The 26,508-nt window shown below is 39.3% G+C and overlaps 2 protein-coding genes across 4 annotated transcripts in view; both read right to left on the reverse strand.

Moving 5' to 3' along the window:
* Positions 1-7,862, reverse strand: part of ksr1b (kinase suppressor of ras 1b) — a 31,170-nt gene extending 23,308 nt beyond the window's left edge. For 2 of the 3 annotated variants that reach the window (XM_043258987.1, XM_043258986.1), the window contains exon 1: positions 7,397-7,861. In XM_043258987.1, coding sequence (XP_043114922.1) covers positions 7,397-7,612 — 216 coding nt within the window. In that variant the 5' untranslated portion in view covers positions 7,613-7,861. Of the gene's footprint in view, positions 1-7,396 lie in introns of all 3 variants that reach the window. The other variant, XM_043258985.1, reaches the window with a different exon arrangement.
* A 5,756-nt stretch (positions 7,863-13,618) lies between these two features.
* wsb1 (WD repeat and SOCS box containing 1) lies at positions 13,619-25,761 on the reverse strand. The gene is made up of 9 exons (XM_043259913.1): positions 25,372-25,761; positions 24,412-24,580; positions 22,566-22,837; positions 20,980-21,111; positions 20,166-20,266; positions 16,888-17,060; positions 16,679-16,792; positions 15,951-16,058; positions 13,619-15,590 (listed from the first exon to the last, which is right to left on the reverse strand). Exons 1-9 carry the CDS (start codon positions 25,409-25,411, stop codon positions 15,428-15,430), a joined length of 1,272 nt encoding a protein of 423 aa, XP_043115848.1. The 5' UTR covers positions 25,412-25,761; the 3' UTR covers positions 13,619-15,427.
* Positions 25,762-26,508: the final 747 nt, after the last annotated feature.

A 26,508-nucleotide genomic window follows, 5' to 3' on the forward strand; every position in this document is an offset into this window, starting at 1 on the left:
ATTTGAAAGCACTCGGCCTATTAGATGCAAAATGAGCTTTATTAGAGAGGTAAGAGACACAACCCATAAGGGGTGATGGTGTCTGTTCCTACAGACCTCTGTGAAAGTGCTAAAAAGAGCGTATGTTGGCAATCAAGTATGATGCTGATTTCATAAACACGGTTCCTGGTAAAACGGTGCTACAATCATTTTATGAAGAAGAGTGTTCCTGGTACGAGAGTGCGGAGAAAGAGGTGATCACTAAACATTTACAAATTCACGACAAAATACGACACGCGTAAAAGGTTTTCAAAAAGAAGTGTCACAGTTGTACGAGATGATAAGGTAACTGTAGACTGGAGCGGAGTGGAGTGGATCCTGTTACACACTGCGTCACCAATACAAGTAAACCTGCACCTATTGTTTCTGACAATAACATAAAAGCATATGGGATGATGCATTCTGGGATTATACAATCATATCACCTCCAACAATCATGTTAGGTCTGTTAGTTTCATGGACAAAGATTCATTAAATGATTAGTTGAAGTCAAAAACAGAATGCTCAAATAAAAAAAACATGGATGAAAAATTGCTAGAGCTAAAAAGATAAAGGATAAAACGTGCAGCACCAGACAATAAAGTGCAAAGGTTCGTGGAACATAAGACACAAGAGAGAAAGAGGGAAAACGAATGATAAAGCTGTTGAAAAACCACATGGGGATTTCCTGATACGAACAAACATTAGCCGGCTGAGAGGCCCATGCTCCACCGCACCTAATGGGCCTTGCAATGATGTGTTAACTTTCCATCCATAGAAACAAAGTGCAAATGAACCTTAAAAAGCCTTTGATGAGCACTCACGCTACCGAGCAAAGACATTTCCCAGAAACCAAAACTGAGATGCTAGGGAGTCGTGAGTCTTCAAAATATGTTTTTCCCAGATCACTTCAGTCAATTAGGGCCTATTACATGAAAGAGCATTAACCGGGAATATCACTCAATTGCTTTCGATTGCCGCTGCCCTGGCGCAGAGAACAAAACCGAGAACAAGACGAGCAAGTTTTATCACATCCCTAATGTGGCAGTCCCTCTTCTCATCCACTGCAGATTTCATTATTGTGAAATAAGCCACAGGTCCGTACTCAAGATAATTGGAGAGAAAAAAAGGTTGCTGCAGGTACTAATTTAAAAGGAAGTCGGGCTGCTGAAATATATTTGTGTCATGAGTAAGTGTACAATTTTTGATCTTAAAAAAAAATTTAAATATTGAACATTTATTTTTTGCTTTGAACAAGCACAATAATCCACTAATGAGGTAAACGAAATAATCTTTTCAAACAGGAAACAAGATAATTTTGCTTGTTTTAAATAAAAACTCACTTAATTTTTTTTTTTGTCTCAAAAATCCTTTTTGATCCTTCAGAAGGTCAGTGGGATCTTAATGTTTTTGCAATCCCCAAAACAATATAAAAGTAAGTTGAGTTAATGATGGGAGGATTTTCATTTCGTTTTTAATGTGCTCCGATTGGCAGTGGGTTTCAGTTCACGGAAAGATGGAGAAGATGATATTGCTGGAATTGTTCACCTAATTTCACACTTTAAACATTCCCACGCCAAACATCTACCACTTTGCCTTCATATGGGGGAGACCCTTTTATCAAGAGTGACGTCACTGCAGCAAAAAGGGACAGCACCAAATACCCAGCAACGTCTATTGCGTATCGGTAAACCTTGTGCAATATACCATATACCACAAATTAAAAGGTTTTTAAAAATCATACTACGCAAATCCTGATAACTAATTTAACAAAGATGACCCTAGTGACATCATTAACAGACAACTACCAATATTGAAGGTTAAAATTTGTGCACAAACCTCCCAAAACTTGCACGCAATTATTAATTCAACTGGTCCATTTTTAGTGAGCTCTCAGTAGATGCTGCACTTTTGTGCGGCCCAGCTAAGCCCATCCACAGGAAATCCCAAAACACAATTCAGAGGGTTTTTTTGCCGAAACAAAACAAGTAGGAAATGTGACTTCACTGCACAGCACTTTCTGAGCAATAAAACAAACATGCATCTACACATTTTAAACAGATGCATGATTTGCTTCTGAGAACAGAGGCTTGCAAACTGAAAGACTCAAGCCACAGAGTGGTTGTGGCCAGATCCGTACTGAGCCTGTGGAGAACATTTAGTGATAGCCAGATGGCGGTACTGAAACACAAAAAAGATGCGAGTCTAGCACAAATGTCATCAAAAGGACTTACACTTTTCACAACATGAAGATATAATATGTAAGATTTAGCGGCATACCTTCACACTTGAGTGCACTGCAGGCTGACTGACATTTCGTTATAAAAAAAACACTTCTGTGTTAAAATACTTTTAAACAGTCCCACAACTCACCAAATGAGGGCACATATAATACATTTAAATGGGGCAAAAAAAATGTAAATACACACAAAAAACAAAAAGAACTAAAATAAAGGTCATAGCACAATCTGTGTTGGTATCATTGCATTGGTTCCCTGTAATATATCGAATACATTGCAAGATGCTGATGTTTGTGTATAAGGCTCTGCATGATCAGGCTCCTGAGTATATTAGGGATATGTTGGTCTCTTACCAATCATGTCGACCTTTGCGCTTTTCTCAGAACTTGCTTTTGACTGTTCCGCGATCCCGTTTGAGGAAAAGTGTGCTTTTTATGTCGCAGCTCCAGCACTTTGGAATGCACTGCCATTATCTATAAAAATCATCATGCAGCATGGACCTTTTAAAAGGGACTTAAAATCTTAATTGCTTCATCAGGCTTTTGGTCAGGACAACTGTGAATGACTATCTTTTATTTTGTTTCATTGTGTTTCATGTTTATGTTTTAAAATATATTGTTTGTGTGTTTGGCCCATTTTTATGGTTTTGAAAGTGCTATATAAATAAAGTTATACTGAACTATCAGATCTAATTAGTTTTTAAATAAATCCTAACAGGTCCTTCACAATTTCCACCCACAAAGTTGTGCGTTTTCTATGAAAGTTGGCAACTACCAATGGGAGGTCCACCTGAGGTGATCCACAAGTGATTACAGCAGACAAGCAGCACCACCACCACCTACTAGTACAATGACTTGGTGACCTTGTTGTCAATATGAATGCCTGACATCTTTACAAGAAGAGAGCGTGGGTCTGCTCCCAGACAGAAACGTAACACCCATTGGTCAAGTAATTGTGTAACACATGGTTGTTGGACATCTGCTAGTGTCCAGGTCTGCATCTGTTCCCCTCACCAAATCAAACAGAAACCAAAGGATTTTATTTTTTTCCCTCCATTGAGACAGATAAAAGAGATGTCATTTTACAAACTGCTTATCTTCTCCAATATCCATAAGCACACACAGTCTAAACAGTTTATTCTGAGTGCTTGATGTAACCCTACGCCTAATGCAATTCAGCCTGCCTCTTAGATGCAGGCTTATTGTTCAAGCTGAGAGAGGGAGGGAGGCATTGCCTGGACTTTCCACCACTTTTGTTCTTCAGCCCTTTGATGGATGCCCTCTGTCTACACAAAAGTGTTTAGTGGAGTTGCGGCATTACAGGATTGTAGCATGCAGAGTCAGATTCACTTTCACAAACCCTCCCTCGGATTGAGGAATCTTGCTCACTAATCACATGCATGTGAAGGGAACACGCTTGCTAAATATAGGAACGTCCACAATAGCACAAACACACAGAGATCTTTCCAATGGCCAGAGAAGACAAGCCACTAACCAGAGATTCTCAGCTGCCAACCGCAGTCATTCCTTCAATGTCTGAATTGTCTCCACTTCTTGAGAACAAGCACAGAGAGACAGCCAGTTCATCCACAGGAATTCTGAGAGATTTACTGACAGGAATCTAAACGATAATTACCATTTAGCACTCTCTGTACTCTGACTTGTAAAAAAACAAGTCACCAAGTAATGCAAGTGTGTCTAGCAAACAAACAAAGTCCTGCTCAACTGTTTTGACGACACTGATTGGGATATCTTCAAAAAGGTTATGAAGATTAAACGCAGGAATATGCATCAGTCAAAGTTTACATTAACAAATGGATTGATCACCTCACTACCCAATATAAAACCTTGGATAATCACTGAGATATAATGTGTGACCGAATTAACGCTTCTTATATCAGGCTCCTGCTCCTGGAGAGGTACTTTCTTACAAAGTTACTAGAAACCTTTGAGAAGAGGCTGCTGGAGAACGTTGTCCTGCAGAGATTAGCTTCAGATCTAGTCAAACACAACTGCCTGTAACTTTCAGGTAACTCTGAAGATTTTTCATGTGTGTTAAGACTAAAGCTAAACTTGACGAAGGACGTGTATTCTACAGGACTAAAACTGTGCAATCAGTATGGGCTCTCTCTGGGCACACTTTAATAACCTCAGGAGAGTGGTCTCTTGACTGGGTATGCAAACCGTATCCTTGTAGGTAGGGTAGGGAATCCCATACCACCAGCCAGATGCTGCAGCAAGGCCCTCACTCATGTCCCTCACTATGACCCAGCCCTTGGGATGTCAAGCCACTATCTGAGGACTGACACCATTTTCTCTGTATCTGTCTTCTCTCATCAGCCACAACAGGTTTTGATGGCCACAGCTCTTCAACTGAACCTACCTCTCCCCAGGTATCAAAAGAGCCAAGGCCACCCGCTGTTCCTTGACTTCAAAGGCAACCTTTCTTAACAACAGAGTCAATGGGGTTGAGTCCACCCGCAACACCCACTCACTGACCTGAGACGGTCATGGAAGCAATTACTAATGGTGATGATATCAACAACACAAGCTACAGGGAAAAGGCTAAAGTCCACTGCATTAAGTTTTTTTTTAACAGAGGGGCTCACGGACCGCCGCAGACCCCTCCGTGTGCAGGCAAGGTGGTATTGCACATGTGTCGAGCTCGTCCGGCCATCTGTGGGCGAAACGGAACGCAACACGCAAAGTGAAGTATTCCCAGGTTTTAAGACAGATCAAAGAACAATCACAAAATGACACGAGTTCAGACAAAGATGTGACCTTAAGGCCTCATACATATGGGGTGGTTATCAGGCACCCTAATTGCCCAAGCTTTTTGAAACGTCTTTGTATTCATACCAACATGATTTTAGCTGCCGTTGAGCTAAGTGAATGTGCAAATTCTCTATCAAGATTTTCCTTGCTGCGTTTTTCCTAAAGCCCTTCGTGTTTGGACAACAACGAGACCAGCAGCTCTACATTCATCTTGCCTCGATGCATCTTCTTTGTCTACTTCATCTAATGCGTGCTCGGTAAGACAGTTTTGTGCTTGAGCAGCACCAAGTTTTGCTGTAACTTCAGCAGCTCCAAGCATGTAAACAAAAGTGCCAATCTCACTGGCCTGCAAGTTTTTAACGCAGCACCTTGAACCAAAAAAACAAGCCCAAGGCACTTTTTGTAAAAAAAACCTTAACACTGACCTGAACACATTGACCCTGAACACCTCCTCCTTAATCTGACAGTACCTTTCTTCCATGAGAGACTTAGGCCAGCCAGTGAAAATGTAACTACTTCTTCAGGTGTGTCTTAGAGAGTACCTGTGTTACCTGCCGGATCACTGTCTGGTATTTAAACTGCTTGAAAAAAAAAAAAAGCTGTGGGTAGCAAAAATATCTCTGTTCCTCATTAAAAAAACAGAATTCCAGCTAACATAGAATGAACAGAAAGGCTAACAGCAACATTGTCAGTCAATCTCTTGTTAGTTTAATCTGGAAGAGGCTTGAAGAATCCAAAACCACTTCCCACATGTTGTTAGACTATCCAATGGCTCTAACAATCAACAAATGGACTGTCCACCCCCACCCAATGCAGAAATGCAACCCATACTCCTGACTCTGCTTGTTATTGTTCTACCTCAGCACTATCTTTGCCGCACTACAGTCATTTTATGAGCACTTCATTTACATCTTGCAATTCAAGTATCTCTGACACTACCTGCGCTACATTTAACACCTTTTCTAGCTTTTTATAGCATGCTGGGTACATTTTGCTTTATATTTATTGTACATTTCTTATAATTAAAGTTCACTGTGTGGCCTTAGGAAATCATTTTCATACTGTTATATAAATATGGCTATGTTTCAAAAGACACGCATTCATTCTTTTGGCTGATAATAACAAAGTGTTTAAAAACTTGACTTGAACGAGAATTATTTTTGTATTTTATCCTGAGAAACAATGAATTGCCTGTAGAAAACCCGTAGATAAGTATCACCAGAGCAAGCACCAGACACACCACAACACCACAATTACCTGCGTCTGTGAGAACTAGCCTCATTAACGTTTCAAATAATAACGCTTTATTAAACAAAGCCTTAATCGATCTTGATTCTTTAAAAGTGAGAGTTTGTGAGCTGTGAACACGAATGCCATATTCTTATTAAGAAGAAAGAGCCTGACCTCAATAGATAAATTCATGTTCAGAGATGAGCCCTCATTTACTGTGTTTTATTAAATACAACAATAATATTAAAAGTGACGCCGTTCCACAGGTTTGACCAACTTCGGATTTCAGTTGACTTTTTGTGGGAAGGGTTAACCACTGTTGCAAAATACCTGCGTATGGTTAAAAATAGTACTAACACTCCTTTGACATATGCTTCTCTTGTTTGCAGAACTAAACAGAGATAACAGATTGTTTGACATCGAACCCGTAGTTTTAAAAACAGCTGCAGACTTTGACTAGTTTAATCATCTACGGTACACTAAAGTTTTCCGTTGCAGTGATTATCATAAGGTCGCGTATGGAGTTGCTCAGTATGAAAGCATTTATACCTTTGTTATATAAAAAAAAGCCAAATAAAAGTCTACAGGACTACAGCAACAATGTTCTGTAAAATAATTACAGGAAGTGTTTGTCATATGGCTTAAATGTGCGTTTATGGCTCAAAGCACCATATAAAGTAAACATATTATTATTTTCATGACACTGCTGGTCATGTGATCTCAACACAGTGTGCCTATAAAGGAGCAATTTCATAAAGTGCCGTTAATTTCTTAAAGTGCAAGACTGTTCTACTTAGCAGCGCACAACATTAGGCTACACAAGCAAAACTTTACATCAGGAGAGGGTAGAAAGATGCACCCTAAACCAACTACTTTAAGATACAGGAAGTAATGTCAGCCAAGAGGGGGTTTCCATGACCCTATGATTTGTGAATTTGGTGTCAATGTATTAACAGGCAATAAAATTAAAATGGACTTGAAGGTGCACCTACAACCCAAACCTCATTATTTATAGGCATATCAATAACTATCACTCGAATCGCACTTATGGTATCACGCTTACTTAATAAAACAACCTGCAACCCGGCACACGCTGTAGCTTGTTTTTTAAAATACACATGTTCAAAACACTACCTCCAAAGCTCGTATCTCGTGCTGGGTCAGGTCGTTAGATGCGGCGCACTTGGTCCGAAGCCCCTTTAGACTAGAGATGGAGATCTCGATAAGGTTCTGGATGAGTTCGCACTGGTGAAGCGCGTCCATCCCCGCGTTCCTGCCATCGCTCGCGTCCAAATGCTCTTCATCACTCGCAACCATGTTTCCAACTTTGCCAGAGACACTAGTATCCATTCCTCTGCATTGGCACGGCTTTAGGGGCACGGGCTCGAACTACGGCAAACGCTAGTCCAACATGTTTGTAAACGCATTTAGACTGAACGGAGGCGCCAGTCCCGCTCCAAAGCGAGTTATGTAGCTTAACTAATTTAGAGAGCAAGCGCACTCCTCAAACACATTCGCGGACTGGTTTGACAGCCAGACAGGACGCGTTGTCAGCTTGTTCCGCCTCAAACGTTGTATGTGTATCCCGTGAAGCCCTCTGAGAAGCGCTCGCATAGGTCTCACCCTCAGTCAGCTGTTTGAAGAAGCGTTTGATGCTTTGCAGTGTGGGAAATGAAGTTTCGTTCACACGCGCGTCGGACCGTTCGAGGAACACTTATATAATTAATTAAAAATTTTTTACCTGAAAATAAAATTGTGTTTGTTTGTTTTTTGTTCTTGTGTAGGTACTCTAAACTTGCTAAAAGCGCTTTAAAAATAAAACATTAGGTCTATAATTATTACTATCGTTATTATTAGTCAGATAGAATAATTAAAATAACATTTAATACACTTTATTGCCCTCGAGGGGAACTTTTTATTGACTCTTGAATGCACAATCAATCAATCAATCAATATAGTAAGAAAAAACGATAAATGATACATAGTACAAACTAAATTGCATGTATGCTATTATTTTTATTTCTTCTATTTTGTTTCTCAGAAACAATTTATGCTTAAGTAAACTTTTTGTACTTTTGTACAACTTTATATCGTACTGTAGTACTGGATATGGTTAACTAGCTCTCTCACAGGTTTGAAATAAATGTTTAATGAAACAAGGTGGAAAAGTGTGAATAACTTAATATACGAGTCCACAGCTTAATATCTGTAACATTAACTGATCCTGAAAACTAAGTTTTAAACAATTGTAATAATAATAATAACAATAATAACAATAATAAAGTTGTAATTAGGATGTTAGAGCACTCAAACCATACAGATTGTATGCGTCCTGCCCACCACCAAATTCAAACCAGTCAAGTGAACTATTACATTTTCAGTAGGCTATTGTACAATGTGCACCTTAAATTTGACCCAATGTTAGATAATATGTTTTATTTTCCATAAAACAAAACTTATGACAAATATCAGTATTTTTACAATCCTTTGGTGGAACTTGTCTTGTCATATATCTGCTCTTGTTGGTTTAGTCACACAGTTCCCATTATGTCATCAAAGGCACACTTTGTATAAGAGCTGGAAAAACACGATGTGTGTGTGTGTGTGTGTGTGTGTGTGTGTGTGTGTGTGTGCGAGCGCACGAATGTTCACAGGTACTGCTGTCTGCCCACTCAGATGAGAAAAGATGTTTTTTGACTTTCCATTGAGGCTGTTTTGAGTTCATGAAAGCGTTTGTGGCCAAGTGTTGCTTTATGCTTTATATAATGGATGTGCTGCAACTGCATATTAGAAAATGCAACAGAAACACATGGAGAAATATCACAGCACCAACTTGCCGCATCGGGCACACACTTTCCCATGGGAAAAATCTCCTCTCCTCCACAGCTTGCCAAGAAGGAGACATAATTTCAAAATGAACAGTAAAGAGGGCCGAAGCCAAGGAAGAGCCGCTACAAATTGTCTTTCCCCACGAGACATTTTTAACCAACTGAATTAAAAGGAAAGACTGTAACCAGTTTTTATTTTGAATCACAACACTAAGAAAAATGTTTATGTCCACGTAAGCTGTATGACAGGAGCTTGAGGGTTCTGCGGCCGGTTGAAATGCTGCTTAGTCAGTGATCTAAACCTATAGCCATCCACACCCGGTATCCTCGGAGTAATGACACTGCGGAACAGGTTCAGCTAAATAGAGAAATAAGAGATGGAAAGACTTAAACAGACACTCCCTCCATTCCAGGTAAGCATTGGTTTTTCTCTGTATCAGTCAACGCACATTCACACACCGGGTATATAAACTGCACAGGTGGAGGCATGCAATTGTTCAAATACGGTGGCGCACATTATTAGCAGATAATATAAACTACAGCAGACTGTTATCAGCCTGTGAATCGCTTACCATATGGTAAATAATTTAGATAGCAACGCGTCAAAGGAAATATGTTTCATAAGACGTTGAAGTGGGAAAGATAAATATGCATATCCTATACAAATAACGGATTTTAAACACGTTATTTGAAGTGAACAGAGATAGAAAAGAAAAAGTAAAATAGACAAATGCCGTTGTTTAAAATCACTTTCACTTCCATATTTATGGTAGTTATGCATACATGAGTAAATATAAAATATGAATGTGAAAATAGCGCCTCCTGCTGGAAAAATAAAGGTGAGTCTGTAATAAATAAAAACTCCCTCTCGGTCTCTTGTCTTGTCTTTAAATTGGTAGTTTGTTAATGTCACCGCTGAGGTTTCGGCTCTGCTTTCCAGAAAGTTCGGTTTCACCCCGGACTTTTCACACGATCTAGGCCACGCAGAATGTGTCCAGTGTGGTACATTTGCAGCGTTGGACGCAACATCAGGACAGGAAGTGAGTCACAATCAGAAAAGTATGCGGTTCACAGGAAGTTGGGACAATTGAAGGAAGGCCAAAAAAGCGTGCACAGCACTTATTTCTCAATTGCAAACGGCATGTTTTCTACAGAAATCATCTTAAATGCATCGGGTTGTTTCTTTCCGAGAATTAATTTGAAGAATTCTGAATGATCAAGTTTGGCATTATATATGTCGCCATATGTTTTTGGCCTACACACGCAGACCTGGGTAGATTACTTACAAATTATATTCAGCTACTGCTTCCAAATACCAGACAAAAAATGTAGTTAGTAACCTAATACATTAGGCTACATTACACATTTTTGCTACATAATTTTAGATTACTTTTGATCTATCCTGTCTTTACAAACCAACATAGGCTTATTGCGTCAAGGCTTTCCAAACTGATTTTGTAAGAGAACTGCAGCTGGTGTATGACTTTAATGAATAGCTACTTATTTCAATCATAAAACTGTTAAATTACAACAAATATGCTTTCAACAAATGTGTTGATCCGCATGTCGCATGGCCACAACCAAAGGCAGAGAACCGTAAACATGCAAATGCGATACTTCACTGGCCTATAAAAATATTTGTTTTCAAATTTCAAAGGTGCGTCGAATAAAAATACACTAGGTGAAGAATGACAAAGTCAAAGCCAAAGGAGTCGGCTTAAAAATGATCCAGAAAATGTTTTTTTTTTTTGCTGCATGCTGTCTTCGTACGGCAGTGGCTACAGCAGCTGCAGCTAGATAGCGCGCGCTCACTGTTTTTTTTTTTCTCGCGCGGAAGCACCCTGGACGGAGCGGGAATGGCACGCGCAGCGGTATCCATTACGCGCTCACGCTGCTCTCTGACCGTCGTGTCGGATTCTAGTGAACCTCGGCAGCACTCACTGAACGAATGGGTTTCCATACTGCTTGCTTTTAGGCGGAATAGGATACAAACGCAAGAAACTGTTTTTTAAAGAATAAAGTTGCTTTGGGATATAATAGGCTAACGTTTCGTCTGCATTCCCATATTATACTCTATATACTCTGCCCAAAACATGACAGAAAATGTAATGGATTTAATGAAAATTGTATTGGTTAATGGAAACTATAAGGGTGTTTGCTATGTGATGGATTCTATTGTTGGGATGTTAAACCCTATTGGAAAAATTCTGCCTGTAATTAATAACGTCTTATAGAGTTAATCTCTGGCGTGACTGAACAACGCGTTGACGCAATGACGCAGTTTGAAAAAGGCTCGTGAAGTTAATGGAAATACGGCCATCGGACACGATGAAAGACGATGAAATTAACCTTTAATTGCGTCGTTTATTCATTTATTTGTTTAGTTAACGCGTGTCACGACCGAAGCTTGTGAAATGCAGTGTGTGACGATGAAAGCATTCACGATGAAAGCCTGCTTTCACGTTCTTAAAATATTTTGGCCCCCAAAGTAACTAAAAGTAAGCCATCATACGAGTTCCTTGTAAAACTTAATTTATGTAGCTATTAGATGATTAACCGAGCAGACCTTGCTTGTGAACTTCAGCTAACCATGGCAATGTTATGTAAGACAGACGGGGTTTATTTTCTGCTCACATCTGATTACAGCACACAGAACTTCTTAAAAGGTCAGATAGGGATGAGAGGGGTATCTAGCAACAATAATAACTAGATAGGTGTATATTTATATATATTTGTCTATACAGGGAAGCGCATATCTATATCATCCTGGTGTGGTCTGTTTTGGCTCGATGATCCACAGGCTGTATAATAGACCAGTGCTGTGGCACATGTAGTTTCGTAACCCTGAATCCATCTGCTCATTTTACACTTTAGGGTTATAAATAGCAATCCAGACCAGTGCGGCTGACCTTTCTTTAGATAGAAGTGAGTGAATCTGTCCACACTGTGGTCTCAATGAAACGCTTTATTTCAAACAGCGTGGCCTCAATATCTATCGCTCATTCTGTGGCAAAAACGAGTCATTTTTTATTCTTGCAAACACTCAAAATTTGCAACTTTTTTTGTCCTCCTCAATGCCATTGTGATGCATATCTCGAATAACCGGTTTCTGCATCCTGTATGTTTAAGGCTGTAGAAACATCTGGAAGTTGAGTCACTCTAGAGAGGTTACTTACGACATATACAGAACAAGGAAGTTTTCAGATTGATCCAGATTCATATTCCGGGCCTTAATGACTCGAGTGTGAAACGTGCAACGGTTTATATCTCCCACAGTAATGATTTTGTCGCTTTGAAGCTTCAGTTTTATTGGCAGCAGGTCTTAATATTTAACCCGATAGCATTACCACTGCTAGTCAATAATAAACCCGATAATGACCTTTCATGCCTTTTGGACAGAGTCTAAAACACTCAAGCTGTTCAGTAAGTTTCCACACTCTGTGGAATGTAATCTCAAGAATACGTCTTAATTATTTCTGAAAAAAACTAAAAAAAACGCTATTTGAATGAATATGAAATCAAAGTGATCGTTACATATATAACTCTAGTAGTTTTAAGCTGCGATAGAGCTAAAGATTGGAATGCTGTTTTCTCTAAGGGCTCTTGAGGAGTCACTTGTTTGTTATGTGGAGCCTGGGAAGATTAGCACAGCTGTGAAATCTCACAGTGATTCTTGTTTGTACAGTCACAAATGAGGCAATAACCCACTGACCTCAGAGCTACCAAGGTCTTGCTGCTTTTTTTCCATTGATACAAATAAAGAAAGGTTTTTATATGTATGTAGGCCTATTATCTATCTATCTATGCAGTGCTGTATTAAATTGATTGTGGAAGACATTTGTTACAAAATTATGCATTTTGAACTTTGTTTTATCAAAGATTCACTTAATATTAATTTGAACACAAACATTAAGTAGCACAGCTGTTTTCTACATTGACATGTTTCTTAAAACAGCAAATTAGGAAAAATGGCTGAATAAATTTCAGCTGTCATTTTAAAATATTAAAATGATTTAATATAATATTACAAAGACCGACAAACATATACATACATGGATGTCAAACAATGAAATGGAAAAATGAAAAAAAATTGTTTACATGTGTACTATATATATTTGTGTATAAATACACACATGCATGTGTATATTTCGAAAAAAATACATGCATATTTATAATCTTATTTATTTTTAAATACATTTAATATATAAACTGAACATTTTTCTAATATACATGCATGTGTATTTACATATAAATACACATTGCACGCATGTGTAAACAAAAACATTTTAAATGAGGCAAATAATCAGTTCACAGCACTGTGTGTGTGTGTGTGTGTGAGAGAGAATAGATAGGCAAAGGAGAAGTGCTTGCTGACAGATTCAGACAGATTTGTGAATGGTATTTGAGAGAAATGGGCCTTGTGTGTACATAGAAAAAGTATTAAATCATGAAAAATGAGGGGCAAAAACAAAAGTGTTGCATTTACAATTACGTTCAGTATAAAAAAAACCAAAACATACTTCAAGACAACGATTTAAAATACTTTATTTCGACAACAATCATAAAATAACCCCCACTGACTGGAGAGAGGAAGAAAAAAAAACAAAAAAATAAAACATTAAACATTCTTGTAAAATGACTTTTGTTGACAAATTCACGTGCTCCTGTTTAGCACAGCATTAGGTATTCTGTATGACACAGCTAGACAAATTAACTAGTTTCCAAGCATCTCTATAATATTCATTAATGATTGAATACTACTACCACTGTATTCTAAAAAACGGCAACTGCTAAAATTTTGGTTTGAAGTGCATCTACATATGCTCTCTAGATCTACTTTATAGGGCTCCGTCTAAAGAAAAACCAATCTGTTGAACATCAGCATTCTTCATACACCCAAGCAGAAAAACATACAAAGAGACTTTCAAGTTTTAGCCATAAACAAAAAAGGTAAGAGAAAACTGTCTGTGCCAATCACATCAAAAAGAGCCCAAGGGGGATCTTTGGCATCAGCTTTTTCAACATTTTTATTGCCAAGACCATTCGACTGCATGCCTAGATGAATTTGCCACATCCTTAACTGATACCATTCAATTGCTTTAAATGACAGGCGGGGTCATATGCGTCATACAATCAATAAACAATTGCGCCTTTTGGTTCTAAGACATCCAATAAACCATTTCCTCAAAATGAGAGGTAGATGAGACGTGCCCAAAGAAAAACAACAATAAAAACCTCCACAAGACCTCACTTTGGCTCTCTGTTAAAAAGAGTGTTAACAGGCTGCGGTTCGATAGGGAGACAATGTGTCAGGCCAGGTTAAAGTGCCATATTTCGTATCAGATAAAGCAAGTGGAAGTCAGTGGCAATTAATTTGGAACGAGAAAAATAAAAGATGTGGCATTAATTTCACTGCTGGTTAAAAATCTCCAAGTTGGCAGCCTCTCCTTGAAGCAAACTTGTGTCATTCCCTACAAAACATCATCGCACAAAAGAATAGACCATGTACAGACTTTTACAAGCATTATAAAGTGATGTACGAGAAGCAAAAAAATTTGAAGCTACATATTTATACAAACATATGTATATACACGTGCCATTACAAATCTCTGTACAGATAAAAAATATACAATTTATGGAGGAAACAAATTAGCCCATGTGTTACTGAAGTTTTAGGATTGTGATGACGAAGGCCGTTACTGAAGCAGCATATAAGCGCGTGGATGTTTATTTTCTCTAAAGAGGCACGTCAAGGGGAGGCACTGCCTGTGTCCCTGAACTACCCAACTTTATTTCACCCATCACATGCACACGAACAAACACACTCACATTGTCGCTTCCCTTCAATCCCTCTCACAGCTAGCACAGAAAAAGAAAACACTGCAGAACATTCGGGAGACAACCCTCCCATCACATCGCTTTAAACTCGGTTTAGGAATACCTTCAACTGAGCCAGAGAAAGCACCACTTTCACCCATCATCTTCTAACTAAGGTGCTGTACAAATTGTGCCAGGAAAAAAAAAAAAAAAAAAAAAAAAAAACAGAAAAAGTGGTCCACTGATATATTAAGGCTGTCTGAAGGCCACTACCTGATATGGGCTTAAAAAAAAAAAAAAAAAAAAAAAAAAAAAAGGACAAATGTGAACTACGCAATGAAATACACTTGCAGCTAAGAATACTAAACTTCCAAAAAAATAAATAAATACAAAAAGAACAACCTCACCTATATTAAGGGGTCGGTCTGAGCAGAAAAATGAGGGAAAAAAAAAAAAAAAACAAAACAAAAAAAAAACAACATTTCATTGGTTTCACAGATTGCAATGTTTGCGTTACAAATTAAAGCGTCTTGTATGCCAGGTAGTCCTGCATGGAGAAAGGAATGGGCAGCATATAAACCTGCTGGGTGGGCATGACTCGCCGCAGGGTCAGACGGCACAGGTGTTGGAGGCTTGCGATGCTGCGTGGAGAAGCCCAGAAATGCACGCTGCCATCACGAGACCTGCAAGAAGACAATCGCTTGCCATTTAGTTTATTTAACTTGGCACTGACATGCATTCCGCTCTAACAAATATGATCAAATATCATCGTGAACAAGTCTGGTTGTGTTTAAACAGTACAACCCAATTCAGCTTTGTTAGACTACCGTCACACTAAAAAGTATGAGAGAATGTGGGACAGCCAACTGATCTAAATAATTTCATACACGAAGCAGACTGCAGAACCGGTTTGCTGTAGTTCTATAATAAATTGTTCAGGATACTTTCAACGTTTTTTTGGCTGCATCTCAAAACAGAAGAACAGTTTTTGATCCTTTATGTGGCAACACTACCCAGCAAACAATGGAGTAACAGATTCGTACCCGGCAGCTAAGACACTTCCATCAGTAGAAAAGGCACAACAGAGGCCATTAGTGAGAGGGCCGATGGCTTGAGGACTCTTCTCATCGATGCTCCAGAAACGCATCAGCCTGAAAAATAAAAATAGTTGACAATATCTTTTTTTAATCACTCAGTTTTCCAGTGTCTTGCACAATTTTCAAAGCAAACAAAACTTAATTTTAAACAAACTAAAATTTTAATTATGTTTTTTTCCTCCCCTGAGGTCACAAAAAAATTTGATAGTGACAGCAGAGCCAAACGTAAAAAAAATTTTTTTGCTTAAAATTCAGCTTTGCCTTCACATGAAAAAGTATATATTTTTAAAATCAACAGATTCTCGATTAAGTAAACCGCCATTATGAGCATCTAGCTATCATTTGCACACGACCACAAAATAAATCTCATGCACAGTAAAAGCAACTACATCATCTGCCATTTTGTAGAGCACAAATGGCTTCATTCTCTCAGTCAGAGAGAAAAAGAGAAGCCTCCACCCAGAAACAGCAGGAGGCATGGTGAAGGCAAACTGGGTGCCTCATAATGATTAATGGACGTCATATGAGAGGCATGTGATCTTCCCCAGAAAGAGGCCCTGTAACAAATCACACACTCCTTTCCAGAGCCCTATCTCCCTAGTGTTTAATGCAGGCTACTAACAAAAACTTGAACGACCAAGGTTGAGCAAAATAGAGCGTTTGCATTCTCTCACCTGTCATCTGTGACGCTAGCAATGTGCTGGCCGTCATGACAAAAAGCGACAGAGCGAACCCATCGATCATTTGCTCCTCCTGCAAATATGGGTGAGGGAGGAGGGAAGAGATGCCTGAAGGGAAGATAAGAGATCGGTTAAAACGCCACAAGCTTGAAAGAGAAAAATCGCACGGCTAGAAAAAGGGAGTGGAAAAATAAGTCGCATACCCGAGCTCGAGCAGAACGGTGGCTGTATGAGGGTCCCACACTATGACACGGGTGTCGTAGGAGGCTGTGGCCAGCAGGGCCCCGTCGGGAGAGAACTCGCAGGACACCACGTCGTTATGATGGCCCTCCAGCTTACGGATCAGAGTGTACTTATCCATGTCCCACAGGAAGACCTGCAATGCAAAAGACAGGTGTTATAACCTACTGTGTTCATCCACACGGTTCAGAGACAAAGAATTCAATTAATTCAAAATTAAACCAAGATCAAAATGTGCTCAGTGTCATTTTTTTTTTTTTTAAAGAAAATCTTAAGCGCTACAACCAAACCCAATAAGAGTAGCACATGCCAAAGAAACAGCAAGGCTTAGTTGCACAAAACTGCACAAATGTCAAACTCTACAGAGCAACTAGCAGTTGCAAGTCTTTAAATTACAATGCTCACTTTTTTTTCTTCAATTAAAATATACAGTGAAACAGAAATACTACATATAAAATTAGTTACAATTACATTACTCCAAAAATACTACATATTTTGTAAATAAAAAAAAATACAAACAAGTAGTAACTTAAGGTAACATTATGTTACTCCACTGGTATCCCCTTTCAGTTTTAGTTCACTTGAGTTTACAATAGGCTTGCACCGCGCCGGTGGAGGCCTACGAAGAGACAGAGATACTGCAAGAGAAGAGAACATTTGATGGCCAAAAGGTTGACTCCTTTGGCAAACACAGAATACAGACATGTCACAACTACAAACTCAGCTAAATTTAAATCAATCAGTAGATTTTCTAGTGCTTCATTTGCTCCAGCACAATTTTTACATTTGAGAAAGTGCAAAGGTGCGGTCACATTTGGCATATTTATCGATTATATGCGTGTATCGATATGTATATGTATCGATTTCAACAAGAACCCATGCAATCGGGAATCATGCGAGGGCAAAAGGTTTCCCCACATAGACTTCGAAATGGTTTTAAAAAGATTGGGAACCGAAAGTTGCTTGGTTTCTTTGCCGATTTAACAAATGATTACCGCTTTTTTTTGACTGCAAAATTTCTTTAACGTGACCACACCTTATTTTTGAATGCCAAGAAAACAAAAAGGTCCCTGCATGGTCTTTAGATTAAGAAAACATTCTTGTTTATTTCTTATTAGCTACAGACATTGCACTTGAGCAAAAGTGTACATATTTATTTACTCATTAGCTAATCGCCGTTTAAACATTATGATGTTGTTGAAGAAACTACAACGGTGCCGTATACAAATCTAAATTGACCATTTTCTCTAACTTGGAAATGTGAGATGAAAGGGCTTCTTGGTGCACAATTACTGCCAGCATTCAAATGTTAAGCTAAGCCAGATATCTTGCACGTGGGAGAAACATTACAACCTTTTTTGGAAGTTGAACTAGTGCTATTCTATCCCCCTTTAGGAAAAATAAGCACCGCTATTAAGAAGTGGTTCCTTGCAAATTAGGAAAAACAAGTTGGTGTTTGCTGAAGCTCTCTGGCTGGCGTCGTTAAAACAGACTCCGCTTTCAGAACACAACAAATTAAGTTATTCGCAAACGGAAAACAAAATGCGCTTTCACTTAGTAAATGCAACCGGCATGGAAAGTACCCACAGGTCTTGCTTCTGGTGGCTTCATGTATGATGCAACAGGGAATGATAAATTTGTAGCATGTTTTCCCGATCCGAGTAATTCCACATTAGACTGACATTATCGGTTTGCAGGCAGTCTTTTGAGAAACAAGGAGCCCTTTCATTGCTCACACATGCCAACAATGCTCCCAATACCCCCCTTAACCACTAACCCCATTACAAAAGAGTCTGACTAGGGCGTTAAGTACAGAAAATTCGACCAGTGGATGTGCGTTGCGCATCAGAGGTTTCGTGAGTTCGGTTAACTAAGACACTAATGAGTTGGGTGGGGTGGGGGGGCTCTACTGGCTGACTCGTGTACACGTACAGCAGACACAACGTCTAGAGCGCCTGTAAATGTGCAGACGATGGGAATGCTACTGAATACAGAGATGAAATGAGTTAAGGAAGGGAGGTAGGGGGTAGGAGGGGAAGGGGATCTCACTGTCAACTCTTCTGAGAGATAAGGTAAAAGAAGTGAGAACTGCGACAGCGGGAGGTAGACAGACATGGAGCAGAACCTACGTACAGGAAGCCCTTGTGGGCAGGAGCATGGAAGCCCCCTGGGGCGTGGGCACGGGCACATGAGCGTCCAACGGGGGCCGCGATGGCAGCCGTGCCCAGCGTGGTCCGCACCGGCTGCTCTATATGTCAGCGCGGCGCTTCCCTCAAAATCACTCAAACACAGAGCTCTGCCACCACCTGGGACAGGGAAAGCAAGACACTTATGGACACACACAACCGTACAGTTCAACCACTGCTGCCTGTTCATGGGACGAGAGTTGGCTAGGAGTCGGAAAGACTCGAAAGCTGGTTTCAGGGATGATTTTCTGACTGGAATACTTTGTTGCGCCATAAGGGCTTTCACACACAACCAGCATGACAGCTACATACAATACACTACTGTTCAAAAGTTGGAAGTCAGTAAGTTTTTAGTATTTTTTCTTAAATAGTAACATTTAAAAAATATATACATTTTGTTTTTGAATGCATTTTAAAATATAATTTAATCCCGTTATGGCAAAGTTGAAATACCAGCAGCTGTTTTCAGGGTCGCATGATCCTTCACAAAAAAAACCCTCACTCTAATATTAAATTTCATGCTCATGTAACATTTATTATGAATGTTTAAAACAACTGCATGGATGCTTTGACAAATAGGACAAACAGCATTTTAAACACTACTATTTTTATCCAGCGTGACTTTTTTTGGTTTTATTGACAGAGCTCTTACTGACCCCAAACGTTTGAATTTTTGTTCAAGTTCTTGATACCAGTTTTCATAGTGGATTTAACAGCACTATGTATGCACATTGTATTCACATTATATTTATGAAAAGATATCGTCTATTGAAGTCTTTTAAATCGTTACAGTAATATCAAGAACAGCTTTATGGGCGAAGAAGATTCATAAGCCATTTGCATTTCTATCTACATGCACATAACCAGGCACTCATTTGTATGAACGAAAACAAACCAAAAACCAAAACTACAGGCAGTTTATAGAAGCAGGTTATGGCACTGAGCATTATGATATATAAAGATTCATTTAGCACTCATTGATTGGTCATTGCAGAACTTTTACAGTGAGAAACACAAACAGGAAACAAAGAGGAAGAAAGAACTGAAAAACGTACCGCTTTGCCTGCGCCTACGGAACAAAGGACAGATGAATCAGGTGAGAAAGCGCTGCAGTAGACCCAGTTTTGATGGCCACGAAGTACTTTCACCATGTTACCTATTGACAAAATAAGGTAGATTGCTTAAATGTAGAGTAATACGTTTTCTATTGTACAGTAGTAAATTTTCTGTTATTAAATTCATAATTTAATAAAATCAAAACTTTTCCCAATAAATAGTTTATTCTTTAAAAGCAATGTCGATGCCTAGTGAACAATTAAATAAACATACTTCAGCCAGTAGCAAAATTCCTTCTTGTGTTTCCTGAGGAAAATTTTGCTGTACTATGGCCAACATTCCTTCATGATTAGTAATAAAAAAAAAAAAACTAAACAAAAAACTGCTTGCAAATACAGTGAGCCCCATTTTATCTTCAAGTTCCCAGAATATAAATAAGATTCATGTGATCGTATTAAAACAGCAAGTCCGTCCTAGGCTCTTGTGGAAAAAAAAAAAAAAAAAAAAAAAAGAAGAAAATATCAACATTCTTTTGGACTTGTTATCCAATTATTTTCATCTATTCCCCTACCACGCCAAACGCCCAAACCAGTGGGTGTGCATGTTTGCACGAGAGTATGTGTGTGCTGAACTCCATGGAGATGAAAAGAAAATAAATGGGCTGCTGAAAACAAAGCAGACTGCTATGCAGGACACATCTATCTACTCCAGAGATTTTTCAGCTTGGAGTTACACAATATCTAGATCGAACACATTAATACGTATCGCTAACACCAGTGGCACGAAATACAAAAATCAACATTTGGTCCTTACCATCATCTTTGAGGTCCCACACGCGTAGAGTCTTGTCTCTTGAGGCAGAAACCAGCACTAAACTCCCATCTGGGGCAAACGTTAAGTCTCGCACAATGTCTGTGTGGTCCATCAAGTTCAGCAAAAGTTTTCCTGTACACAAGAAAACAAAATTGAGGATAAAGGTAGAGGAAAAAAAAAATAGCCCTCAGCCAAATCATTCCAGATCAACCAGTTTACAGCACAAAGTCCAAGTTAATCGATTCAAACTACGTCAATGTTGCATCAGTATCAACATCATTACTGCATCTTTTAACAAAATATACTTTAGAAACTTTGACTACTTATGAATCAGAGAGATTATGTTTGTGACTTTTACATGTATTAAGCAGATGTCAAAAAGGGACTTCCCAAGGCAATTCAGAAGAAAAGGATCAGTTATACATCTAAGCCCTTTCTTTATGAAAGGTGCTAAACTGCCTAGAGGCATATGAAAGCACAATCACTGACACCTGCCAGGCTAATTCGCTTCAAATCCCTATAATTAGTTGCATATACAGTGACAAAAAAAACCTTTAACATGCGTTTTAAAATTATGATTGAGGCTTAGCAACAGGGCCTATTTGCAACCCGTCAAGCATGAAAACATACATTCACTTAACATATACAGTGACGGGTGTATGGCACAAATCCTGCCGAGATACTGTACAATACACTGCTATCAGATTTCCACAATGTTTTCAGACGGGAGAAAAATAAGGCAGCCGGAGGAGGAGTCTTGCACCCTGAAAAGAGCTAGTCTGCTGGGTAAATTTATGGCATTGCCGTTTTAGTTAGAAGGGAGGCGGAGTCATTCACTGAAGAAAACATCTCTAACCCCACAGAACAGCCAATAGCCGTATCTGTACAGGACCAGCCCACCTATTAATACATTTTACAGCTGGGCAGAAACCAATTATATAACTCGGAAGAGTAGCTACTTTTTCCTCAAGTCAACAACCACCTCTCTGTTTCACAAAAACACTAACACAGCAAATCGTTTTCCAAAAGCTCGCTGACTATTTAAACGTGAAACTTGAATAGAGGCGCCAAAGCAGAGACTAAACGGCCAAGAAACCAATGGCGAAGCTTTACAGAAGTTCATAAAGTAGACGGAACAACTGTGTGAGGGAGAGCGTAGTTATAAAATTGAGTAAATATGTAATAAAAATAATTCTGCACTGACTGATGACTGCATAAATATGCTAAAAAAATTAGGTGCATATAAGAAATACATTTGGAAAATTTGATAAATTAATGATTAAGTGAAATAAATGGGTCAAATGACAAAAAGGTAGGGCTTAACAGATCATGTCAACATCTTATATAACCACCACCTCCCCTCTTTCTTCCATGCGAGCGCACACATCTGTTGGGAAATAGAAAAACAGGAAGCTGGCAGGCAAAAGTATTGAGAGAAGATGGCATGGGCGAACTTTGATTTGTAAAATATTTACTCTAGCGCAGAATCATCAGACAAAAAAAAACAAAAAAACAACAACGTTGAATGATAAACATTAAGATGTAAGATTAGTTTGCGGCGTCTGATTTAGCGAGAAGACCCTCACCTGTATAGACATCCCAGATTTTGATGCGGCCGTTGTTTAGGCCTGTGGCCAACAGCAGCTGGTCCTGGCCGAACTTGAACCGATGCCATTCTATATTAACACAGCGACTCTGCTTTTCAGGAACAGAAGAGCCAAAGGCCAGGCCCCAAACAATGTCACCACAGTCGATTGTGTGCTCTCTGGGCTCGCCTGGCAGCAGACTGCCCTCACTGTTCTGCCGGGACAGTCTTCGAGGTCCTGCACTGCTCGACCGATCTTCCTTTCTTACAGAGCTAGGGAGAGAAAGTTATGTCGATATGAGAATCATGTCAGAGCTTGATGGGAAACGAACAACGAATTCTCTTCAAGTTGATAAACTGTCAAAACAGCCAGTGGACATATTACTTTTTAAAAAAATGTTATCTAGCACGTCTGTTGAAATAAACTGCGCATTTTAACTTCTATTAGGAATATCTGAACACCAAGTAAACTCCCAGACTTAGAGATTGCTTAAGCGTTGCATCAACTTTGACCCATTTAACGTCACTTGGCCAGATCGTGAAGCTCATCAAAGAAGGTTCTGGAAACATTACAAGCGGTTATAACGAACACGGAGCAAGCACTGCAGAGCAGAAACAGCCTGCCACGTGTCAGCTAAGGCTTTTAATGTCACAGTGGCTTCTGCTTTGTAGTTAAAGGAATAGCTGACCCAAAAACTTGTTAGGCTTCAAAAGACAAATGAAGATATTTCTAACAACATTTTTGATGCTTTAAAAAGTTAATAAAGAGGTTGTAAATGTATTCAACATAATTTAAGCCTTTTAATCCAGGTCGAGTTTGACTTTTAAAGATGAATAAGTATTATGGTTCTGGAACAACAAGCAACTAAAAAAGTGGAGAATTTTTGGCTACTAAAAAAAAAAAAAAATTAACTTAAGACTCAGATAACCTGTATAAAATTGTGCCTTTGATTTTAGTGCCACTGCTCACATGGAACTCATAGCCAAGTTATTTTATTGTTAGCAACTTTATTTGAGGCTTTTAGTTAATTATAACCACACTGATAAAAGGTACTACAAATGTATTTACAAAATGTATTTATGAATTGTTTTAGTTCAAACCCGAGCCTAAACTTCAAACTTAACTACCAAATGATGTCCTTTGTGTGTACAACAACTAATAAAGTTACTACACTTCAACGTAGAATGACTGAAAATGGTTTTACAATACAATGGTTCTCTTTTATGGACACATGTAGAAACTGTTTACTTCCAACTACCATAACTTCTGTTAATGTTTTACATCAACTTTTACAGTTATCTACATAGGTTATGTTGCAATGATATTTCTAGTATTTTTATGAAGAACGCTAGCATGAGAATGTCAATAAATCATGTACCAAAAGCACGAGAGTTTCTTAACCTTTATTTAATAACTAATAAGTACCTTTGTACCCAACTCCTGCAGAAAAGAACAGGACCTACTGCATTTAACGCTGGCAAATAGCTCAAAAAAGTTGTCTAGTTGGAAGCAAGCAGCCAAAGGGCAATGATGTGGACCTCATAATAAGAACTGTGCATTCAGTACTAGACAACAGTTGGCTGGCAAAGCGACGCGTTCAACGGCGGTCTCTATCCACAGGGTAAGGTGAGATGATGACTGGTGATCTATGCCATGCCGCTGAATGCTAAACAAGCCCAAACACTGGGCACCACTGTGGTACAGCCACCATGTGAAAGCCCAGAGGGCCAAACCAGACAAGCAGCACACGCGCAGACTGCTTTTGTCAGTCCATAAACACACAAGCTGCATTGTAACAAATTCACCACAGCTGAAAACAAGGAGATCAGTGTGCGTATATACTCACAAGCTGGCTAGGCACTTTTTCCATGGCACAAGTCTCACAATTCGATGCCCCTGAGACCAAGCGAAGTAGGAACCATCAGGCGCAAAAGCTACAGTCCAAGTCTCCCGTCCAGACTTCTGGTCAAACGGAGCAACAGGAGGTATGAGTTCCCCGATGAACTTAGCTTTACCTGTTGCAACAGAAAGCACATTTTTAGCCCTTTTTTGATAATGTTCTGATAATTTTGCTAATGCTGCGGAGCATCCAATTTTGTCACTAGCACGTTTTTGTAAACAACAAGCAAACCTAGAAACCTAAAATTTCGCTACAGACTGTTATTTAATATGTACTTATGCATTCTATATATATTTTTACACACTAGTAAGTAGTTGTGCAGAAAACGTCCGTACCATTCATTAACAAAAACAAACTATTATCATAACAAAAAATTCTCGTCACTAACAGTTTAAGGGCTAGTAGCAGCTAGCGCCGCTAAATTGAATAGACACGTCGACTCCTGGATTACCAAAATCACCGCAAATAAAAATACTACTCTTTTATTCCTTCACAAATGGTAATGTTTATATAATTATCGTAGCTGCGTAACGTGTAGTTGACGTGGTGAATCGCTGGTGAGTCATTCACGGGGGTCTGGAGAAACGGCGGACGGTGGGGGAGGGTGTGGATGCGCTCTGGGTGTGAACGCGGGGCGCAGTATTTACACCACTTGCAATAACTACGAAGTTTTTATACATGACTGCATACATCCAAACGTCGTACTGAAATAAACACGCGGAGTACGCGATCGTTTAAGTTCAATCTGCGCCTTAGCGGTCTCCGCGTCCTAACACGGCTCACACGGACACGACACAAACGCCGAAATCGCGAGGTTAAGCCACGCGAATTCATAGCTGCGCGTATGTAAACATGGCATGATGCAGACGTTTAAAAACGAACCGAACAAGAAATGGAGAAACTCACCTATTTCATTTTCGTTGACAAAATCTGGGAAGCTTGCCATCTAAATCGAAGCGAGTCTCTTAAACCTGAATCTTCTTGGTTGACGAAACGCGGGCGTTCAAATGAATGCGCTGAACAAACGGAAAAGGCTGTTTGCGCGTGTGTAGAGTGAGTCAAATGCCTGGGAATGCGGAGCGTCTCACGTCGACGCAACGCTGGCTATATTTACATACACGGCTGTTTGGAAAACAGACAAAAGCGTAGTCTTTTAAAGTTCGATTTGAGCTTAAGGAAACCGAAATTAACAAAGAAAATGAGCCAGCAGTCGTCTCGTTCCTCAAATCGCGTTGCGCTCGGTTTGAATACGGCGTATTGTAATGGCTGCGTGCCTCCGAACGATTTGAACACACACGCACTGATGGGCGGGATACTTCAGCGACGTCACGACAGTTGCCTCGGCGACGGAGGAGCACCGATTCCTGATTCGCGGACATCAGTTTACGCGTGGTCTCTGATTGGCTGCTCACTGGAGAATATGAATGGAATGGATTCGTGGAATACGTGCTGATAAGGAGTGTGACGATGAAGAGCAAATCCAGTGCTGCAGTTTAAACCCTTAAATTAAAGAAAACAACCCAATATCGAATTCATTGATGGAATTGCGCGAAAAGTGTCAGGAAATTAAAGTAAAATGTATTTCATTTAATCTATCGTCTGCTGTGCCTATTAATGATCCATGTCGTGATAAATTCCATCGGAGCTGTTAGAGAACAAAGAAAGTTTTGTTGCATCGCTTAATATCAAAACATTGTGGTTCAGAAACTCCTTTTGAAGTTTCTTCGTGAAGTTGCTATGAAAATGTAGTTCGGGGCTATTTTAATAACTGTTTTGCTATTCGTCTGAAAAGAGGTTAATTTGGAGAAAGCTACAATAATGCGACGACCTTTTCAAAAACAATAATAATAAAATTAAAAAAAAAAAAAGTGAAAAATTATTCGAGCTGTACTGCACTGAGCAACCAAGCAAAAATGTAATCTTTCGGAAAAGCTACCTAGAGACGAATGAGTTTTACAAAGTACAGAAATAGGAGAAAGTTGCCAAATATGTGTCCCTTTTAGCATTTCACAGCTTAGACCTCTTTAGAAGAGCGAACCAGAG

The sequence above is a fragment of the Puntigrus tetrazona genome, chromosome 15, assembly GCF_018831695.1.
Source record: "Puntigrus tetrazona isolate hp1 chromosome 15, ASM1883169v1, whole genome shotgun sequence".
NCBI lineage: Eukaryota > Metazoa > Chordata > Actinopteri > Cypriniformes > Cyprinidae > Puntigrus > Puntigrus tetrazona.

Bases quoted from the DNA above. Each gene is read 5' to 3' on its own strand.
- wsb1 (XM_043259913.1), bottom strand. From the start codon at position 25,411: ATGGCAAGCTTCCCAGATTTTGTCAACGAAAATGAAATAG. The intron at 20,267-20,979 runs GTAAGGACCAAA...TTTTGTCAATAG, and splicing joins GTGGGACCTCAAAGATGATG to GTAACATGGTGAAAGTACTT. The intron at 16,059-16,678 runs GTGAGAGAATGC...TTTATTTTTCAG, and splicing joins GCTAGCGTCACAGATGACAG to GCTGATGCGTTTCTGGAGCA.